General features: G+C 43.1%; 1 protein-coding gene across 1 annotated transcript in view; it reads left to right on the top strand.

Annotated features, from left to right (window-relative positions):
* The window catches only part of LOC111863342 (homeobox protein unplugged), a 59,774-nt gene extending 41,232 nt beyond the window's left edge, over positions 1–18,542 (top strand). The window contains exons 2-3 of the mRNA XM_023849586.2: positions 13,239–13,516; positions 16,264–18,542. Coding sequence (XP_023705354.1) covers positions 13,239–13,516; positions 16,264–16,548 — 563 coding nt within the window. The 3' untranslated portion in view covers positions 16,549–18,542. The remainder of the gene's footprint in view (positions 1–13,238; positions 13,517–16,263) is intronic.
* Positions 18,543–20,206: the final 1,664 nt, after the last annotated feature.

The raw sequence follows: 20,206 nt of genomic DNA, 5'->3' as shown, positions 1-20,206 counted from the left end.
CATTAGATGGAGGTTAGATGAGTGGTCAGCTTCACGCCCTGGTCGGCTTTTCTCTTGGTAGACAGCCCCCGGTACCCACTGTATAGGGGAGTAGGTGAACCTCAGAACCTGTCTGGACTCCATGGAGCAAATAAATGTCTCTCGCGCCTGCCAGGAATTGAATCCCGGTTCTTCGGTCGTCCAGCCTGTAGCCCGGTCACTATGTGGTCTGAGCTACCTGGACAACTCAGATATTTACATACGACGAAATACTGAAATACCGAAAATATGAATTAATCTCAGTTAACTCTCATCAGACTGGCGTTTCTTTGTAGAATACTCTGAGTGTGCATTGCAGGTCACGTAGAAAGAAAAACGGAGACAGCGTACAGTAAAGAACACACGCATCTTCAATCCACAAGTGACGAAACAGTTCTTGACGAAGTGGAGGGCTGGTGATAGAGATGCATACTAGCTGACTATTCCTTCACGTCATATAGTATGTTACAATTTCTGGAACTCAAAAGAAGGTTTCTATCTAACCTAGAATTCATGTCACTAGATTGAATTCTGCGTAGGAACCTAATGAATCAAACAAACAAACAAAAATTGAACTCTGTGTCTTTAGTCCGCAAGCGAACTATACCGACCAAGCGACCGCCGCTTGTCGGCGAAGTTAGTACCAACTTTAGCGGATAGCGGGTGTCGCGTGGCCAGCGCAACGGATCCCCAAGACCGTTAATTTCGGTTTTCTAGACCGGAACCGCCATTTCCTTGAAATAGCTCCTCAATTTTCCTCACGAGGCTGAGTAAACCCCGTTCCACACCCACTACTTCTCAGAAAATCTGACAGCGCCTGGAATTGAACCCGGGACCTCTGGATCTGTAGCCAGGAACTCTGACCACTAGACCACAGAGCGGTCCAGTGAATCAAGTGGATAAGATAATTTACTGGACGCATTGAAAAGCGAGGTGGGCTACAGTAAATTACGAAGGCCGCCCTGCTTCTCTACCTGCTTTTCGTTTCTACGTCACGAGTCTACGGTTATGACTTCAATTAAACAATTCGTTGAACCTCGTCTCCAGAAAAGAGCCAATGAATTATTGGTGCAGAATTCAGAGAATGATCAGCGTTATGTGTCCATGTGTTACATTTCCAAGACTACCGAAAGGACTAGACGCCGTGTGCACCAGAGGGGTCGGATGCAAAAGTGCCCACAAACTAAACAAGAATTCGAAATTCATTAATTTTATGCAAATCGCCTGATAATACAAGATTAGAATTTCACTCAGATCTATAAATTTAATAGATATTCTTTTTGATATAAGATCCTAATTTTGCGACAATGGCTTATTAATACAATTATTGAGATATTGGACAAACTATATATTTTATATAGGCCTATATTTACTGTTATAGTACCCTATACTACAGAAACAGGACGATGGATATGACTAAGAACTCAATAATTGTATTTTTCGATATGTTATGGCACGCGATAGCGTAGTTGGTTGAGGCACTATACTACAAGCCGGAAAGTCACGGGTTCAGGTCCCGATGAGGTCATTGGATATTTTTTAATTGACCTAATCCTTCCAGCCGCACTATGGTCGTGGTGTGAAATCATCCTCTAATAGAAATGAATATCAGGAATATTCTTGGGGGTAAAGGGCGGCCAGCGCGTAAAGCTGACAACCTTACCGCCATCTGTGAGCCGAATGTCTAGATAATGTGGGAGCCTCAACGTCTCACAACCATATGGGCCTCCAAGGCCTGATACAGGGACAGCTTTACTTTACTTTTACTTTTTTCTATACTATGTTTAATGAGGTAAAAGTGTAAAGCTGTCCCTGTAACAGGCCGTAGAGGCCCATAGGGGTGTGAGACTCGACACTTCCACATTTTCTAAACAATCGGCTCACAAATGGCGGTGAGATTGTCGGCCTTACGCACCGGTCGCTCTTTACCCCCAGGAAGATTCCTGGTACTACTTTCTGTTAGAGGGTGAGTCAACCCCAGGGTCATAGTGCAGCTGGGATAGTTAGGTGAATTGAAAATTTTGATTACCTCATTGGGAATCTAACCCACGACCTTCAGTCTTTGAGCAAAGTGTAGGATGAAAAAGCGATGTCCTATTTAAGAATAGGCACCTAATTTGTTTCCGTCGCGGGAATGTTGCAGAAGAGTAGGAGAAGGGAATATGATATTGTATATCTGAGATTTGAAGTTTCCTCGGAAACCTATTGCAGAGAGGTCTTCGCAGGACATCGGCTGAATGAAGACATGAACGTGTATCTGTTATTTCTAAGTTTATCCTTTCTGCGGTGTTATTATGAAAACTGGAGTCGCTTCCGGAACCTGAATTTGGTGATTTTTCGAAGAACTTTCAGAAAGAGACGCTTGCCAAATGCATTTTAATTTCATAAATAGTTTGCAGGCACAAAAACGTATGTTACATTTTTTATTTTAGATTAGAAATTGATCAAACGCCGCAGCGTGCTTTCAGATAAAAGGAAATATACAGAATGTTAGATTTGAGGTTTCCTCGGCGGTGACTGTGAAGAATGCCCTCTTCTGGAATGTGGCTGCAGACACCTGCCCACGGATTTTCTCTTTTTTTCTTCAACGTGAAGCTGGAGGCGATATGCCCATGCGAAAGGCCGGTTTATACAATATCTACACGATGCCACATCCCAGAAGACAGCATTCTTCATGCACAAAATAATTCGAAAATTTCAAGGAAAGATTTTATAATATGGATAACATGAAATAATGTATATTATGTTGTTGCTTTACGTTGTGTTGTATGCCAAGTTTTATTTATTTCTAATAGTTCCACTCTAACAATTACACAATTTTCAAACTGAACATTTTAACAAAATGTTAACCCGAACTATCAAACCAGTAACACAAAATATACATTGTAAACATTGGTCAATATGAGGGGCGAGCAGTGGAGGCAACAGTGAGTAGCTGTGCGCAATTGTTGATGGCCGAAAGAATGAAACATAGAGCAGATATTAATTAACTGTTTCTCTACAAGATTTGTGTTGGCGGAAGTAAACACAGTTGGAAATGTGAAGTATTCTGTTAAACACAAACCACATTGTACTCCGGGTCTGTGTATTTTAAGTTACGCGATTATAGGAAGTATTGATATAAATACAACTTTGGACGTCATGGTCATTATCCGAGGAGGTATTTAAAATTTTCAAGCGAAATAATCATAAGCTCCTGTAATCACTATGGCTTGCAGGCCTTCATAGCTTCTGGCAGGTTGCTACTTGCGGTAGGTTTCCTGTAACCAGAACATCAGTGGACAAGTCTCTTTCTTGCGGCTCCATTTGCCCAGCTCTCCGATCAACACTTGCAGGTAACTGACCGCAAGTTTTTGTCTCTTCTGCCTTGAGCATCAGAATAGAAATCCCACAATTCCCTGTTCGAAGGGGACCACAGTTCACACGCGCTAGGAAATCGTGTACATAGTAGCCAACAAAACGCAATTTCCACTATTCCAGTAGCTGATGCAGAAAATATGGGGGCCATTGTAAACCGCCAGTTTTGCGGTCAACATGCAGTTGCAGGGGTATCAAAACTAGCGACCTCCTAGGATCCTGAATGCAATCTTCAGCCTTTTATTCACCGGAAGTATTATTTTTATTATTATTCTTAGTAGGATGAGACTGAGTTCACTTGGTTTTTCGGCCACTACGTGCCTATTGTACCAGCCCTAGATGACAGATGAGGGTGATTGTGAAACAATTGATGGAATGAAGATTGACAGGAGAAACCGAAGTAGTCGGAGAAAATCCACTCCACTGTCGCTTTGACCACCACAAATCCAACATAACCTGACCCCGGGCTCGAGCCAGGGCCGCCGAGTTGGGAAGCCAGCGGCTAACTGCCTGAGCTAGAAGGCTGCGCCATAGCTCAAGCGGTTAGTCGATGGCTTCCCACTGCTGCGGCCCTGGTTCGATCCCTAGTCTAGTCAAGTGTGATTTGTGGTGGACAAAGTGGCGCTGGGGTGGGTTTTCTCCGAGTACTTCGGTTTCCCCTGCCAATCTTCATTCCATCAAATTCTCCATCATCATAATCACCCGGTGCATGCTACAATGGGTCAATCAGTGGCTGCCGTGCCGAATGGTCCCAGCTGAACTCCTCCCCCCATTAAGCGAATTTAAGAAAAAAACCGCCTGAGTTATGGCACGGCCTACACCGGAAGTAACTCTCAACTGATACAGGAGACACAAGCTCAGTTCAAAAGGACGCCGCAACATGAAGGTAGCGTGAGTGACGTGTGAGCATGTATTCTGAAACAACTACGACGTGCAGCGGTAGCACGCGATACGAGCTGACAGAGTGTGGCCGTTTCAATGGATTAACAGTTGCCTGAGGTTGACTTTATAGGGCCGAAACATGTTGCAACAGTAAAGTAAAATGTGATTTTAATGAAATTTTAAGAGATTTAAATGCGATTGTAATGATACTGTTAAAAAGTTATTTTGCATTAGAGCCCGAAACAAATGGACGAGTGATTCAACTGATTTGACTGGCACCTGAAGTCAGCGTTGAAATACTCTCCTTGTCTACGGCTTCATTAGTGTACAATCAATAGTGCACTAGACACCAGAATAACAGGGTCTTTTTGCGACGGTTACGGAGATCACGTGAACTTGTAACGTCTGCCCTGTCCCGAGCACACGAAGCCAGGGCTGTAAATGTTAAGTTCCATTAGTTCAATTCGTGGTTTAGATGGCTGAATTATTGTGTATACGATCATAGGATCTAAACCTGCTACAGTCAGAATTAGTTTCTCGACTTCTTTTTTCGGGTGACCCGGGATAGCGCAGTCAGTATGGCGACTAGCTACGGGCTGGATGACCAAAGGGCTGGAGTTCCTGCCCTGTTAAGGACAAGAATTTTGTCTTTTCCATGTCATCCAGATCGGCTCTTAGGTCCACTCAACCGCCTCTCCAGTGGGCGCCGTGGACCCGTTCCCCGGGGCTGAAACTGCCTTTGCGTGAGGCTGATCACTTACCTACAACCAGCGCCGAGACCAAGAAAATGTGGATCTATACATCCGCTCCCCCATACGCCTTCATGACATAGTGCTTAATTAGTTAAGCATAGGAACAACTGTATTTCATTTTACTACTTTCTTCATCTAAGGAAAAGAATTAGGATTATGAACACTGTATCTATACGTCCCTCAGTTTCATTTGTCGAACTAGTTGCATAAAATTAGCTCTTTCCATAATAATAATATCAATAGTCATAGTTCAGATAAAATATTGTCCCTGTACTTAATTTATTAAGCACTACGCCATGAAAACACATGAGAAAGTGGATGTATAGATCCACGAATTCCTAACCTCAGCAATAGCTGGAGGTGAGTGGTGAGCTTCACGCCCCGGCCGCTTTACCCCAGGGTAAATTGCCCTCGGCACCCATTGGTTAGGAGGCTGGATATCCCATACATCCTGTCTGGACTGTGTGAAGATGAAACTCTTACCCATACCGAGACGAGAACTCGGACTCCACGAGCCAGTCGCTATACAGGCTCCGCTAAGCCAGTTCAATCATTACTTATTTTCGTGCTTACTCCCCACTCTAAAGTCTCTCTGTGTATTCTCCCGCCAGTTCCAGGAGTGCTCGGGTGGCTCAGTGACTAGGATATGGGACGGACCGCAAGAGAACACGGTTTCGATTTCCGGAGGCCGTACTGTCTTCTCTTCACCATCATAGCCAGATTGGCTCTAGGACACACATACTCTGCTGTCAAGTGGACTAAGTTGGTTCTTTCATCAGGGATAAACTTGACAGTGCTGAGCAACTCAGCACTCAGTTCCATCTAGTGACGAGGCCAACAATTTGTGGAAATACGTACATATGTCTCCACGACTTGATGCTGAATTAATATTTTCCTTCAACTTCATGAAGGTATATGGGGGAGTGGAGGTATAGCTTTACCATTCTTGGCCTCGACACTGGATGGGTTTAGGGGTCAGCTTCACGCTCCTATGGCTTTACGCCAGAAGAAAGATCGCCGTTACTATTGGATAAGCAGCTGGATGGCCCTCAGAGTCGATCTGTGGAGAAGAGGAAAATATCTTGCCTCTGCGGGGAATCAAACCATGACCTTTCAAACCGCACATCATCGCTACACCGGCCAAGCTATCCTCTACTCCCACTTAGTTCTGATATGTAAAATCTTCGCTATCTCTCTATGGCTCTACAACCCTAGCGGAACTGGCGCTTTCTCAGTTTCTTAGTTCCATAAACAGCCGGTAGGGCTTCTTGGACGGGGGATCAGCCGATTGCAACGCCGCTACCTACACGCAAGACAACACAAATACAGAATAAATGCATACAGACGTCCATGACTCGAGTGGGATTCGAAACCAGGATCCCAGTGTTAGAGCGGACGAAGACGGTTCATGTCTTAGACTGCGCGGCCACTGCAATCGGCAGCTTCACCATCTGCTGACACTAATTAAACCTTTATTAATAATACACATGTAGAGGACGCGCGGTAGCGTAGTTGGTTGAGGAGCTATGCTACAAACCGGAAGGTCACGGGTTCAAGTCCCGATGAGGTCATTGGATTTTTTTCAATTGACCTAATCCTTCCAGCCGCACTATGGCCCTGGGGTTCACTAAGCCTCTAACAGAAATGAGTTTTCTTTCCTTGGCACTACAGCCTCAGTGGGCCCAGGCCTACCTCCATGAACTTCTCCGTTCACTTCGGTTTTTCTAGATCTTACACATTCCGTAGGACTCCTTGGGCGGGTGACCAGCTCGTCGCAAGGCCTCTTTGAGCCGATTGTCTAGATCAGTGTTCCGCAACCGGTGTGCCGCGGCACACTGGTGTGCCGTCACAAGATGAAAGGTGTGACGCGAACTTTTACCTATTGTAAGAAATTAATTGTCGAATTTAATTAGTTTTATTTTAACCCAGTTACCGTGTTTCATATGCTTGTATTTAATTCTCATCACTGCACTGATTAAATAAGATGATGCTTCTTTATTCTTTATTACATGCTGTAATATTTTACGTACAGTAATGTTGTATTCAAAGAAATTAAACGTAAATTATTTACTCACAATTGTTTTTATATCATAATTTTCATTATTGATTTATTTTTATTTTTCTCGCATCTACGCGGCTTCTTCGATAAACTTGCCTCATGTTCTGTGTAGGTGCTTTTCCCTGAAACTGCAGGGATTAGCAAGGGTTTCCCTGTCTTTCATAACGCTATTTTGGTTTTCTCGAGGAGAAGTGTTAACGCGAATATTTGAACTTAATGAAGAGGTACGTGAATTTTTTACTGTCGAGGGGCATGGGTACGCGGATTTATTTGCAGATGATGAATGGGTATGTAAGTTGGCATATCTTTCCGATATTTTCGTACACTTGATTGAGCTGAACAGAAAGATGCAAGGTAGGAACGAAAATATTCTAACTAAATATTCTAACTAATATGGATAATGTACAAGGATTTGTAAATAAGCTGAATTTGTGGATGCAGAGAATTACAGAGGGGTCGTTTGAGATGTCCCCGACTGTATGGCCACTCGCTGACGGCAATAAAGTGGTGATGGACACAATTAAAGAACATTTAGAAATGCTGCAGCAGAATTCAATAAGTATTTTGGAGAGAGTGTACAAGATTTCGACTGGATTCGTGATCCATTTGTTGTGAATTCAGAACATCTTCCGATTAATATACAAGAGGAACTAGCAGATTTAAAAGCAGACAGAACATTGAAACTAAAACTTCTCGAAGTGCTTTTGGATATGTTTTGGTTGGAAATAAGGGGTGGATACCCGGCTATCTCCGAGATGGCAGTTAATGTGTTATTGCCACTTTCAACTACATATTTGTGTGAACTGGGCTTCTCGACGTTAACTGAAATTAAGACATCAAAGAGGGAGCGGCTCAAATCCTCGATGAAGAAATGAGACNTTGCGTTGTCAACGATTCCACCACGGATCAGTCGCCTGTGTGCAGCTACGCAGGCGCAAGTATCACATTGAAAGTATGAGTAGAATTACTGTATTTACTTTAATAGCAATAGAAGTGCATTTTCTGCACTCTACAGTGAATTAAAGTTCATTAATTGTTAATAAGAGCACGAGTCGATTTCTGTTTAATGATAATAGAATAATAATATTATAGTAATAAGTTGATCACGTTACGTATTTATATTAATTGTCTGATATCATGCGTTTCTGAGGGGAATAACATTTTGGTGTGCCGTGTTGAGTCATGGATAATTCATGGTGTGCCGCGAGAAGAAAAAGGTTGCGGAACACTGGTCTAGATAGTGTGGGACTCTTAACGTCTCACGACCCTATGGGCCTTCACGGCCTGTTACAGGGATAGCTTTACTTTACTTACTTACTTACACGCGTAGAGGGCAGTGTACTGGACATAATTGCGGAAAGCCCGTTGCTCATTACGATGTGCGCGTCGCGTCGGCCTGCACAGCCCTGACGGAGTACCGCAAGGCGATCACGCTGCTTGCGCGGGACGTGTTGCACCTCGGTTTGCCACTTGCGAACGTGCCGAGCCTCTGCGTGGGAAAACATTTCATTTCGTGTCGAAGAAAAATACAACTGGACAGCTCAGCATCGACAGGACGAATTCTCAAGTTGCGGAAATGAAAAGCAAGACGAGACGGCAATACTTGCTGAATTTACAAATTCCTGAGCCGTTAAATTATTCCTGTTATTTATTACCATTAAACACTTTACAATTTTCACTAAACGAAGAGCAATTCTTCTTGCAGTATATTTCATTGACTGTGTTGAACTGGAATCTTTCTTGAGGGCATCGTATTATTTCAGCTGGCCGAGGAATTCCCTGCCTTCTACTGAACCGAAAGTTCATATCGTGTTCAGTAGAACCCGGCATGGACCTTATTTTGGCGCCAATTAAGTCCAATTCATATTTTTCCACTTCATTTAAATAACATCTGCTCTAATGTTATCCTCCAAATTCAAGCCCAGATCACCCAAATTGTCTCCTTCTTTCACGTTGCCCGACAAATAGCCCAACCTTTTTCTAATTTCTTCCATGCGTTCTATATGTCTTGCTCATCATATCCTACTTAATCTGCTTTACCTATTAAAGAGTGCCGATTATGACGCTCGTAGTAATTTCCTCCATTCTGCAAATACTGTTTTCTTTTAGTTCCAAACTGTTTTCAAACACCCTCATTCCTAATTGTTCCAATTATAAATATGATAGGCTCATAATTCAATTCTTGACATAGAGGGTGATTCTAAATTATTGTCGGGGTGTCCGTGGCCTAAAAATTTTCAAAATGGAAACAATAGAATAAAACTGCGTTAGGAATATGAAAATGTAACACAAAAAGTTTTATTACTTATAGATTTGATTTGTTTCTGGTCCGTCACACCAACAATTACAAATATAAATCACTCCGTCCAATGTGACCTGTAAGTTTATTACTACATGAAAAACTTAACACCCTTACATGTTTCGGTCTCTGCGGACCATCTTCAGAGGGCAAACATCACTACAAATAGGAAACCACCATCACATAATTTGTTTAGACGTAAAGTACGTACACTTACGTGCTACAATGCATAGTACACAAAATAGAACATCACACAAACACAGCAGTTTCCTGGAAATGTAAAGTCTTTAAAAATTATTTAAAATTTCTTGATGCTAATTAAAAATTTTGCATTGTCAATAATTAATATTCATGTAGAATTCATGCTGCAGAAACGACTGTGTCCGACGTACCAAATGACTCAGTCTCACTCCACCCAAAAAGAAACTAAAAAAAAATAACCCGTTTTATTTTAATGCAACGGAATCGAAATTCAGATTCATCGTGGTTTTACTCGATTCTTCTGTGATGAACCTAATACGGCTTCATCACACAGGCTCTCAGATCACGACCCTCGTTCAGAAATCCTGGCTCCCGGGTAGACATTCGACTGTGTGGTCAATCCAGCGACATACTCCAGACAGCAGACATTTGTACCGCCTTTGTGATGTTGGCAGGAATAGGATTTATCTGAAGCAGAGAGAGAGAGAGAGAGAGAGAGAGGGAGCGGACAAGACGGTTTGGGAGAATATCAATGACCCATGTACTGAAGCGAGGGGAAGTGTGTTCTTCAAGAAGAGAAGTAAACATGTTCCGCATAACGGAGGGGACAGCCATGAGGTCCTTTGACACATTTCCAGCGAGCTGAAGAATAGTAAATTGTATATCTGTTTATTTGTATCAATGGGTAGCAATTTTCGAGATAAAGAAACACGAATTTTGCTATTTCTAAGATATCTTTACTGTGAAGCCACAATGCTAACACTAATCTGTTATGAATACAAAGGTAATCTGTGTAGGGTTTACGGTTTTGTGTACCTAAACAACTGCCCCGAAAGATGCACACATCCCGAAAAGCTTGTGGCCCACTCACGAACATTATCGAGACAGCATGGGACAGTACCAATTCAGTTTTCAAGCCAAAGTAACAGCTTTCTTAGGGACAGAAGCGAGGGTCACAATTTGTTCTCCTCACGGAACTGAAATTGAAGCAAGGGGAATTACACAGACCGGGCATGCAGCACGCATAGGACAGCAGAAGAGACATGAGAAACTTTTATCGATTTAATAGAAAAAAACCGAAAGGAATGGATTTCTTAAGAAACGTATGCGTACATAGGAGGATAATATTAATATGATCCTAAGGAAGCAAGTTACGATGGTTTGTACTAGATAGGATTATGTAGGATTTGAAATTCTCGCAGCGGTGATTATGAAGAGTTCTATCTTCTGGGATATGACGCCGTATAGTCCACTGACAGTCAACCGACGTTTCGGAGGAACATGTCGCCTCCAGAACATGCTACCTGCTTCACCCTGATGTCTAGCTTGGCTCATTCTTCGCCCCTGAAGGTGGAGGCAACACGTTGCTCCGGAACGTCTGTTGAATTCCAACGGACTACACGGCGGTATATCCCAGAAAATAGAACTCTAGACTGGATTAGATAAAGACAGGTTTCAGTGATGAATTCTTATGATCACGGTAATGGACAATCGGGTTCCACATCTTTAAGTCACGGTGCTTAACTAAGCACATGGTAATTTGACCTTGTTTACCCTCTTTATATGTGCATAATTTTCTGTTTAATGAGTCTAATGAGTCTGAATTGACGGAGACTGTGATTGATTGTAGCGTGCTATTGTACTGTACATGCCCTATTCTGTGTTTCCTTATTAATGGCTTCAGTAAGCATTAAGAACGTTTCTGTTATTTATGTGAATGTACATGTATGTCGGCCTGATATTCTCTCAGCAGCAAATCTAGTGCACTCAAATTTATTTGATCCAATTTACAATTTTATTATCATTCGATTTAGTTTGTAATTTCTGCTCCCTGAGCACAAAAGCAAGGAACTACAAGTATTATGCTTTTGGACATTATCCATTGTCTTGCCTTTATCTAAAATCCGTCCTGTTTATTTTTCAAAACACAGCGTTTCGGAGACTGGGTTCTGTCTCTCTATTCACGTACACCCTACTCAGTTGGGCTCAATCCACAGAGCTAGTCCCTATCTCTGGCCGGAGACAGGCCGGAGGCGGAGACAGAATCCAGTCTCCGAAACGCTATGTTTTGAAAAATAAACAGGACGGATTTTAGATAAGGTAAGAAGATGGTTAATGTCCAAATATATAATATATATTCTAATGTCCCATCGTCACAAACATTTAGAAGCAAGAAGCTGTTTGTCGTCAACTTCTCGGTTCAGATAGTGGTTATAAGCAATTTCCTGCCGCTCATCTGTTTCGTGTGAATTGAGTTCTGTAACGAGCCTCAGCGTTCACGTGCGGTTTCGAATACTGGCTCGGTAATTACCGTTGTTATGGCACTGAATTGGAACATTCGCGAAAATAAATTGTTCCTCTATAGTGTAGGTCTGTTTTTACATTTGAAAATTATAAAAATATAAGACAGTACAATGAGAAATTTTATCTGTAATAATTAATTCACACTTAGGTGGCAGTAATGGGCTGAAAACGGGGGAACTACAGCTGATAAAACGTGGGGTGGATGAATTGGTGAGTGAGTGAGTGAGTGATTATGTGTATGACTGAATGAATAAAAAGGCAAAATTTTCCCTTTGCTTAAATATTTAAACACTACGCCATAAAGACTTTTGGGGGAATGAAGCTATAGCTCCAGCAATGTTGACCTCGGCACTAGATCGATGTGAGGTGTCCGCTTCAAGTTCCTTCCACCTTACCCCAGGTAGATAATCACCTGTACCCCTCAGATAGGTGGCTAATGGGTACGGATAATGAATACGTTCAGATTTGTGGGTGAGCAAGGCAGTTTATGTGTGAATGAGCGAATATGTGAGTCAGTGACTAAGTGAACAAGACTGAGTATACACAGGTAAGTACGAGTACAATAAATATATTTAGATTAGTGGGTAAGAAAACCGATCACAGTTGCCGCGCGGTCTAAGACACAAACTTGAACGCTGGGATCATGGGTTCGAATCCCACCCTAGGCATTGATTTGTGTTTGGGTTTATTATGTGTTTGTGATGTTTTGTGTGTAGGTAACGACCTTACGAGGGGCTGATCCCCCGTCCAAGGAATCTACCGACTGTGTATAGGATCAAGAAACTGAAAAAGAATCCAAGTTCCAACAAAAGGACTTAGAGTCATAGATAGATAGATACATAGATGAATTGGAAATAATGTGAAAGGAAACGGTTGTTGCCAACTCGAGGAAATATTCCGAAATATGCATGGAGGGACTGGGGAAAACCTTGTCATAATAACCAGTATCCTTGACGAGACCCGAACCGAGGACCTTCCGAATGTAAGTCTAGAGTATTACTGCATGAGGAGTCTTCTCGGTGGTAATAAGTCCAAAAATGTACATAATTCAAAATATTTACATCATTAATTTATATATCATCCACAGTAAACACTTTTAAAAAATCACATATTTAATGAGATTGATAGAAACTGTTATTGAAACAATCAAGCGACATGTCAGCCCTCAGTATCCGAAGTAATCTGAATATTTAACGCTTTTAACTAGAGCGTAACATTTTATCAATTTTCATTCACTGGGAACGCCGTTTTCCACGCCAGGCAGAACAATGGGTAGGCACAATTTACACATAAACGCTTTTACCCTGGCCACACTGTCCGTACATAATGCGAACTATAATCCCAATAATTCTCTTCGTTTCTCCAGGCGGAGAGTGCAGTCGATCGGTGAGTCCTGACTGCGAGCCCTCGAGTCCGGGAGCCGTGTCTGACGACACGGGGCCTTCCCACCATGGCGACGGGTCGCAACAGTCACCCAATAATGCGGGCAGCTCCGCCGGCAACAGCAGCAAGACGCGCAGACGCAGAACTGCCTTCACCAGTGAACAGCTGCTCGAATTGGAGAGAGAGTTCCACGCCAAGAAGTATCTGAGCCTTACGGAGCGGTCGCAGATTGCGGCAGCGCTCAAACTGAGCGAAGTGCAGGTGTGCAAGGAAAGACGGCTATTTTATAGATGCAAGTGGCTTCTCTAATGGGTAACTTTCTCCTTGTCCTTACCTAATTAAGCACTACGCCATTAATACATACCAGGAGGATGTATAGATCCATGCATTCTTGACTTCGGCACTAGTTGGAGGTGAGTGGTCAGCTTCACGCCCCGGTAGCTTTACCCCCGGGGAAAGTGCCCCCCAGTTCCCATTTTATAGGAGTCTTGGTGGGTCCCAGTATCGGTCTGCACGACATGGAGAAGAGAAAATTCTTGACCCTACGGGGACACGAACTCCGGCCGATAACCAGTCGCTATGTCGGTCAAGCTATCCCGGCTCCCAACTGTAGTTGGATTAGCCGCAGTTTTTAACAAGTTGTATCAACTGCAATAGTTATTTAGCACATGAAGTTGTAAGGGAGTCCGTGATCTATTTCAAGATAGATTCTACTTATCTGCTTGGAGGGACTGGGGAAAACCACATAATATCAATCAGGATAATTGGTATCTAGGTCGAAATCATAACCTACATAATCTGAACACAGGTCAGAATTGTTACCACCTGAGTTACGTTTCTAGACGTTTTAATATTGGTGAAAGGTTTTCATTGAAGAACTGTTCGCTCATTGTTACTCACGCCATAAACTGTTCGCATTTCTAGTCACGCCAGACGCATATGGCGCGTAAACTTCTCTGTGCTTGTGAGATGCGAAGTTTTCACACTGTACAGATTTACATGGCGGTCCTCTGACTCAAGACAACATATACACTTTTACGTGATTACTGAATTTTCGGTGAATCTCGGTACCTTTATCATCAAGGTAGATGTTTCCTCCATACGTTTTCTTTATTGCTACTGGGTTGGGACTAAGTCCCTTGTACTGCGGCCACTTCAGGCCTATTGTACCAGCCCCAGATGATAGGTGAGGGTGATTGTGGAGCAATTGGTGGAATGAAGATTGGCAGGGGAAACCGAAGTACTCGGAGAAAGCCAGCGCCACTTTGTCCAAAACAAATCCCACTTGACCAGACCCGGGGATCGAACCCGGGCCGCCGCAATGGAAAGCCAGAGACTAACCGCTTGAGCTATGGCGCGGCCTTCCTCCATGCGTTCATAACAGCCTACAAGACTGTACGGCGCCTCAAGCCACAAGTTTTCTATATTTTCCTTCACAATCTCACATGTATAGACATACATCGAGTCACGACAGAGTCAAGGATTTTCTTTTCTTTTCGTGGTACAGACCGGCTCTGGAACCCACTCAGTTTCCGATCCAACGGTAACGGGGGTTCCCTCCCCGGGAGAGAAGCTACCGGGACGTGAAGCAGGTTACTCACCTCCAACTAGTACGGAGGTCATGAAGACATGGATCTATACATTCATACGTCTTCATAACGTGGTGCTCAATTAGTTAAGCACAAGGACAAAATTACCTTTCTTTACCTTTAGTGTAAATTCATGTCCAAGTGTCACGTGCTGTCTGATGTTATCGGCTCGGAAATTTCATCAGCGTCACAAGAAAAGCCTGCAGTTGGACACTGACCTTTTGTTCTTTTTCAAGGGACTATTGGCAATGATTGTGACTGCGGTTTTGTTTCTAATTTTGGTGAGAAGGCATACAAAAGATAAAGCTATCCCTGTAACAGGCCGAGGAGGCCAATAGGGTTGTGAGATGTCGAGGCTCCCACATTTTATAGAGAGTCGGTTCACAGATGGCAGTGAGGTTGTCAGCCTTACGCGCCGGCCGCCCTTTACCCCGAGGAAGATTCCTGGTACTCGTTTCTGTTAGAGGTTGAGTCGACCCCAGGGCCGTAGTGCGGCTGGAAGGACTAGGTAAATTGAAAAATCCAGTGACCTCATTGCGAATCGAATCCCGACCTTCCAGCTTGTAGCACAGTGCCTCAACAAGCTACGTTACCGCGTGTCCCGAGGAAACATAAATGCACCCTTTAATTTCCTTCAATTTTCTCTCTATACTAAACCTCTAAATTATCTCCATTTTTTTTTTGTGGATATTTATTATTTATGCTACAAGCCAGAAGGAAGCGTTTTGTGTTCCCGATGAGGTCATTGGATTTTAAATTGACCTAATCTTTCCAGCCGCATTATGACCCTGATATTGAATCAGCCTGTAAGAGAAATGAATACTGGGAACCTTCCTGAGGGTAAAGGGAGACCAGCGCATGAGGCTAACAACTTCACCACCATCTGTGAGCGGATTTTCTAGAAAATGTGGGAGCCTCGACACCTCATAACCATATGGGCCTCTACAGCCTGTTACAGGGATAGCTTTGCCTATTTTTTAAAGCTCACATATTCCAAAATTCTGTCCCATATATGAATGCCAGTTCGCTGTGTTGCAACATCAAGGTTTAAGGCATGCAAAAAAAAAACCGTTATTAATTCTCCAGTGTCGTCTCTTTTGGCGTTCATTCCATTAAACGGAACGGGAGAAAGGGCCACGGAGATCCGGGCAAAGTCTGAAGTCTGGCCCGGGAGCCATTAACCGAGGTACAAGAAAAGTTGATACAACGATTAGGAAGATGACTAGCCCGGTAGTCGGTCCACTGAAGCCGGTGAGATGGCTGTTGCAGAACACAAAATGGGCTTCAATCCTTAGGCTCTAGCCATCGGCTTTCGTTGTTTGTTATTGGCAGCATAAAGTTTATTAGTTTTTACTTGATATGAATTATATCGAGCATTAGATGTGATTACATATTTTGGCATGACCTTTCTTCTGACAGGTGAAGATATGGTTCCAAAACCGGAGAGCGAAATGGAAGAGGGTAAAGGCGGGACTCACTTCTGGCAGTGGAGGAGCGCGTGGTCAAGGAGGGCACACCGGAGGACATAGTGCCACTAAGATAGTAGTCCCCATTCCAGTACATGTGAATCGTTTCGCTGTAAGGAGTCAACATCAGCAACTCGAGAAATGTGGGCCAGGCTTGGTTCACCTACACGGACTGAGAACCCTCGGCAGCCAAGCCGGAAACACTTTTACCAGTGTTGCCAACAACAGCAGTAGCTAATAGGAGGTGTTCCTTATGGTAGCTGAACAGTGTGAAAACATAGCATTTTGGGTTACACACGAGAAGAAGGACGAATTGCTTCACAGCAATATGCAGTATAAGGACTACATTTTAAAGTAAACTAAAATTGATGTTTTACGCTAACTTTGAGAAGCTCTGCAAATAAATGTAAAATAATTCCAGTTTTGCTCCATTATCATCTCTGATGGCCGCCGTGAAGGGTGTGATAACTGACTAGACAGTGCGTTACAGCATCCTCCGTCTAGGGGTTCTGCTGCTCATGCGGCATTTGGCTCGTCGTAGGACAAGGAACTTCAACATTTCTGTAATCGGGGAAAAAAAACTTACAGACAGAACCGTATCTCCCAAAGGAACTGCAAGAATGGGTCTGTCCGAGGTCTCATTATGAGACGCGAATGCATTTATGTGAGCTCATGTCCTACCAGTATCTCATCATGAGAACTGAATGCATTTGTGTGAACTCATGTCCTACCTGTGTCATCGTGAGACGCGAATGCATTTGTGAGAGCTCATGTCATACCTGTCTCATCATGAGAACTGAATGCATTTGTGTGAAATCATGCCCTACCTTTGTTATCGTGAGACGCGAATGCATTTGTGTGAACTCATGTATAATCATGCATTTGTGTGAACTCGTGTATAATCAAACGAATGTGAGCCATTTCGCCTGACATAAATCCAAATTATAAAGGTTTCTGAATGTTATTCTCTTTTGGGATATGAACCCGCTTCAACGTCTCTGAGAAGCGCGCTGCCGCCAGCTTGAAGGTATAAAAGGTGGAATTGTACTTCATAGAGACCACCGTCATAACCTCAAGCCTCACGCGACTGCGCACAAATGCTCCTCACAAGAAACAAAATCACTATATGTATTTGTGTCGTTTCTGTTGTACAAATATTTTTATGGCAATTTTAGATCCTGTTTCATTATTTCAACAGACAAATTTTGACCACAACTTACAAAAAAACGCCCCAAAAACTGGAAATGGCCTATACACCCAAATCATTCATGTAATGTACAGGTTATTTCGTAGGGGCACTTGCAAACCAGATAGGCCCCAATACCAGCCTTTCTGAACAGGCGATTGCATATTGACATATTTGCATTTTCATTGTAGAGTTACGCGTACATTCACAAACGCAGAGAACGACTTATTTACGTAGAAGGGCTCGGAGAATATTTCATATCATGAAGTAAAAATTTCCGGAATTCAGCTACTAACATGGTGAACAGCGAGCGATATCTTCGGAGCAGAGATTTATTCATGAGAAGGTCGATGCAAAGCAGCAGTCATCATGCGATTTAGTCAAATGGAATATTCTTCTGATTCTGCTACCAGGCAATTTGTTTCGAGACCATTTCCGCGGAGCGAACTCGTATCATGGGCCGACCCGACTTCACTGGCGAGGCGGCCGAACCTTCCTTCTAAATGTGGGCACGCAAAAAGCGAATTCATATAATTTTCATCTTCATACGTCACCATATTTTTTGCGAAATAACCTTTTTGAGTCATAGCGTTCCTTAGAAGATTCTGCGGACTGCGTCCGATTTTCAGTTCTTCGGATTAAGAGTATTTGTTTACAGAACAAAGTCTTCAGCTTTGAGTCCCAACCCCCAACCTGGAGGACCGGTCTCTGTATTTATGTCCCCCAGTGACAGGGTGGCCCAGTTATACCCCCAGACACCGGGTTCCCATTTCATCGTCTTCTATGACTCTGACGGCTACGGTGGAGGTATTCTAAGCCGCCTCCACACGGGAGATTCGAGCTTGATGTATAAGAGTAAAATTGTCGTTTGCAATAATAACAATTGTGAATATTTAAATGTCCCATTTTTTGACTATTTTATTGTTACATTTGGGTTTTGTACATTACACTAGGTACTTATGTAACAAGAATATTATTTGGAGGCGAAAGACCCACCGTCAACACGTTAAATTTTTCGAGGAAAAGAGGGAACTGCCAAAAAAATTGTAAATAACGAAATGTAATTTATGGCGATGTGATTAATTAAACATAAATACTAGGTGTGTTTCTGGAGCTGTCTTCCTTTTTCCCATTCTCTGATAGCCGAACTGCCCCTTATAATTCTGATTTCAATTCCCATAAATTCGCGTTTCAGCAGCGGACTCTGGCACCAGGGTTACAGCATACTTAAATATATACGTTTCCCATCCATCCAGCAATCTCCGAGGGATATCCGAGAAGTAAGGATACAGGTCCAGTAAAAATGCAAGGGATTTTTTTCAGAAATTCCAGTGCTGCCGTGTGAGAGGGCAGAGTTCCCCGGCCACAGTCACGGCAACGTTGTGCTCCCACTGTATATTTAAAATAGCCATGCCAATTAAAAATCTCGCCAAATTTGAGATTCATGCAGTAATTCGATTTCTTCACGCGAAAGGAGAAACTACTGCCGAAATTCATCGCAACTTGTTTCTGTTTACGGTGAAGATGTTATAAACAGGCAAAACGTGGCAAAATGGTGTCGTGAATTTGAAGCTGCAAGAAGTGGTGTTCATGATAAAATAAGGAGTGAAAGTCCATCCGTTGTCACTGATGAAAGCATTCGTGCTGACAGATGTTTAACAACTGGTGAACTTCAACAATGCCCAGAAGTGCCAAGAACTGTTCTCCATGCCCAAGAGAGCAGGCGAGTGATTTCTATGACTCTGGAATAAAAAAAAACTCATTCCCAAGCTCACTAAACGCATTGAGATCCATGGCGACTATGCTGAAATGTATATAAGGGTGTGTTGTAAAAGTGCTATAAGTGAACCCCCCCCCAACCAAAAAATGCTTTACAAATATTTTCTGGACTTTGTAGCTTTACTTTCGGATACCGTTCTTATTTATTCCTGTTGCTCCCACTAGGAGCATAGGCCATCCTTGAAACGCTTCGTTTCATTTCAGTTTCTTAATCCTATACACAGGCGGTAGGACTCCTTGAACGGGAGATCAGCCCGTCTCAAGGCCTCTACTTGCATGCAAGACAACACAAACACAGACTTGAAAGAATTCTGACGATGGTGTATACTGTGTATACCAGAGACTAGCTCTTTCTAACGGGCCCAACTGAGTAGGTTTATTCTTCCCTACCCACCTGAAGACGGAGACAGATGAAGTCTCCGAAACCTCATGGTCTTTTGTCTTTTACATACCAGACGATGTATGCAGTCCAAAACAAGCCAAAAAAAGAACACAAACACAGATTAAACCCACAGAGACATCCAAGACTCATGTGGGATTAGAACCTACGATCCCAGTGTTCGAGAGGGCGAAGATATTCCACGCCTTACACGGCACGGCCACTGTGATGGGCTCTAAACGTTGTAGTGTGAACTAAATATCCTGTCCCATACATGGGCCAGTAGCATCACGCAAACTTAATTAAACACAGGGACGCTGTTATCAACCGAACTGATTAATTGTATGCTGCAAGAGTTTTGTGTTTCACAACAAACTGAAACTGACAAAGCGCACCCTCTGAATTACTGACACCGATATGCACCCTCCCACTTCATTCTCCTACTACCCTTCATGTCATGAACACTAAACAACCCCCACCCCCCTCAGCCCTTATTTGTAACATCCCCCTATAATTCGCAGTGCTGTGGTATCAATTCTAAAGAGTATTTTT

Source organism: Cryptotermes secundus, unplaced genomic scaffold, assembly GCF_002891405.2.
Source record: "Cryptotermes secundus unplaced genomic scaffold, Csec_1.0 scaffold377, whole genome shotgun sequence".
NCBI lineage: Eukaryota > Metazoa > Arthropoda > Insecta > Blattodea > Kalotermitidae > Cryptotermes > Cryptotermes secundus.
Note: the sequence above shows the minus strand (reverse complement) of the source record. Positions and strands in the feature narration are given on the sequence as shown.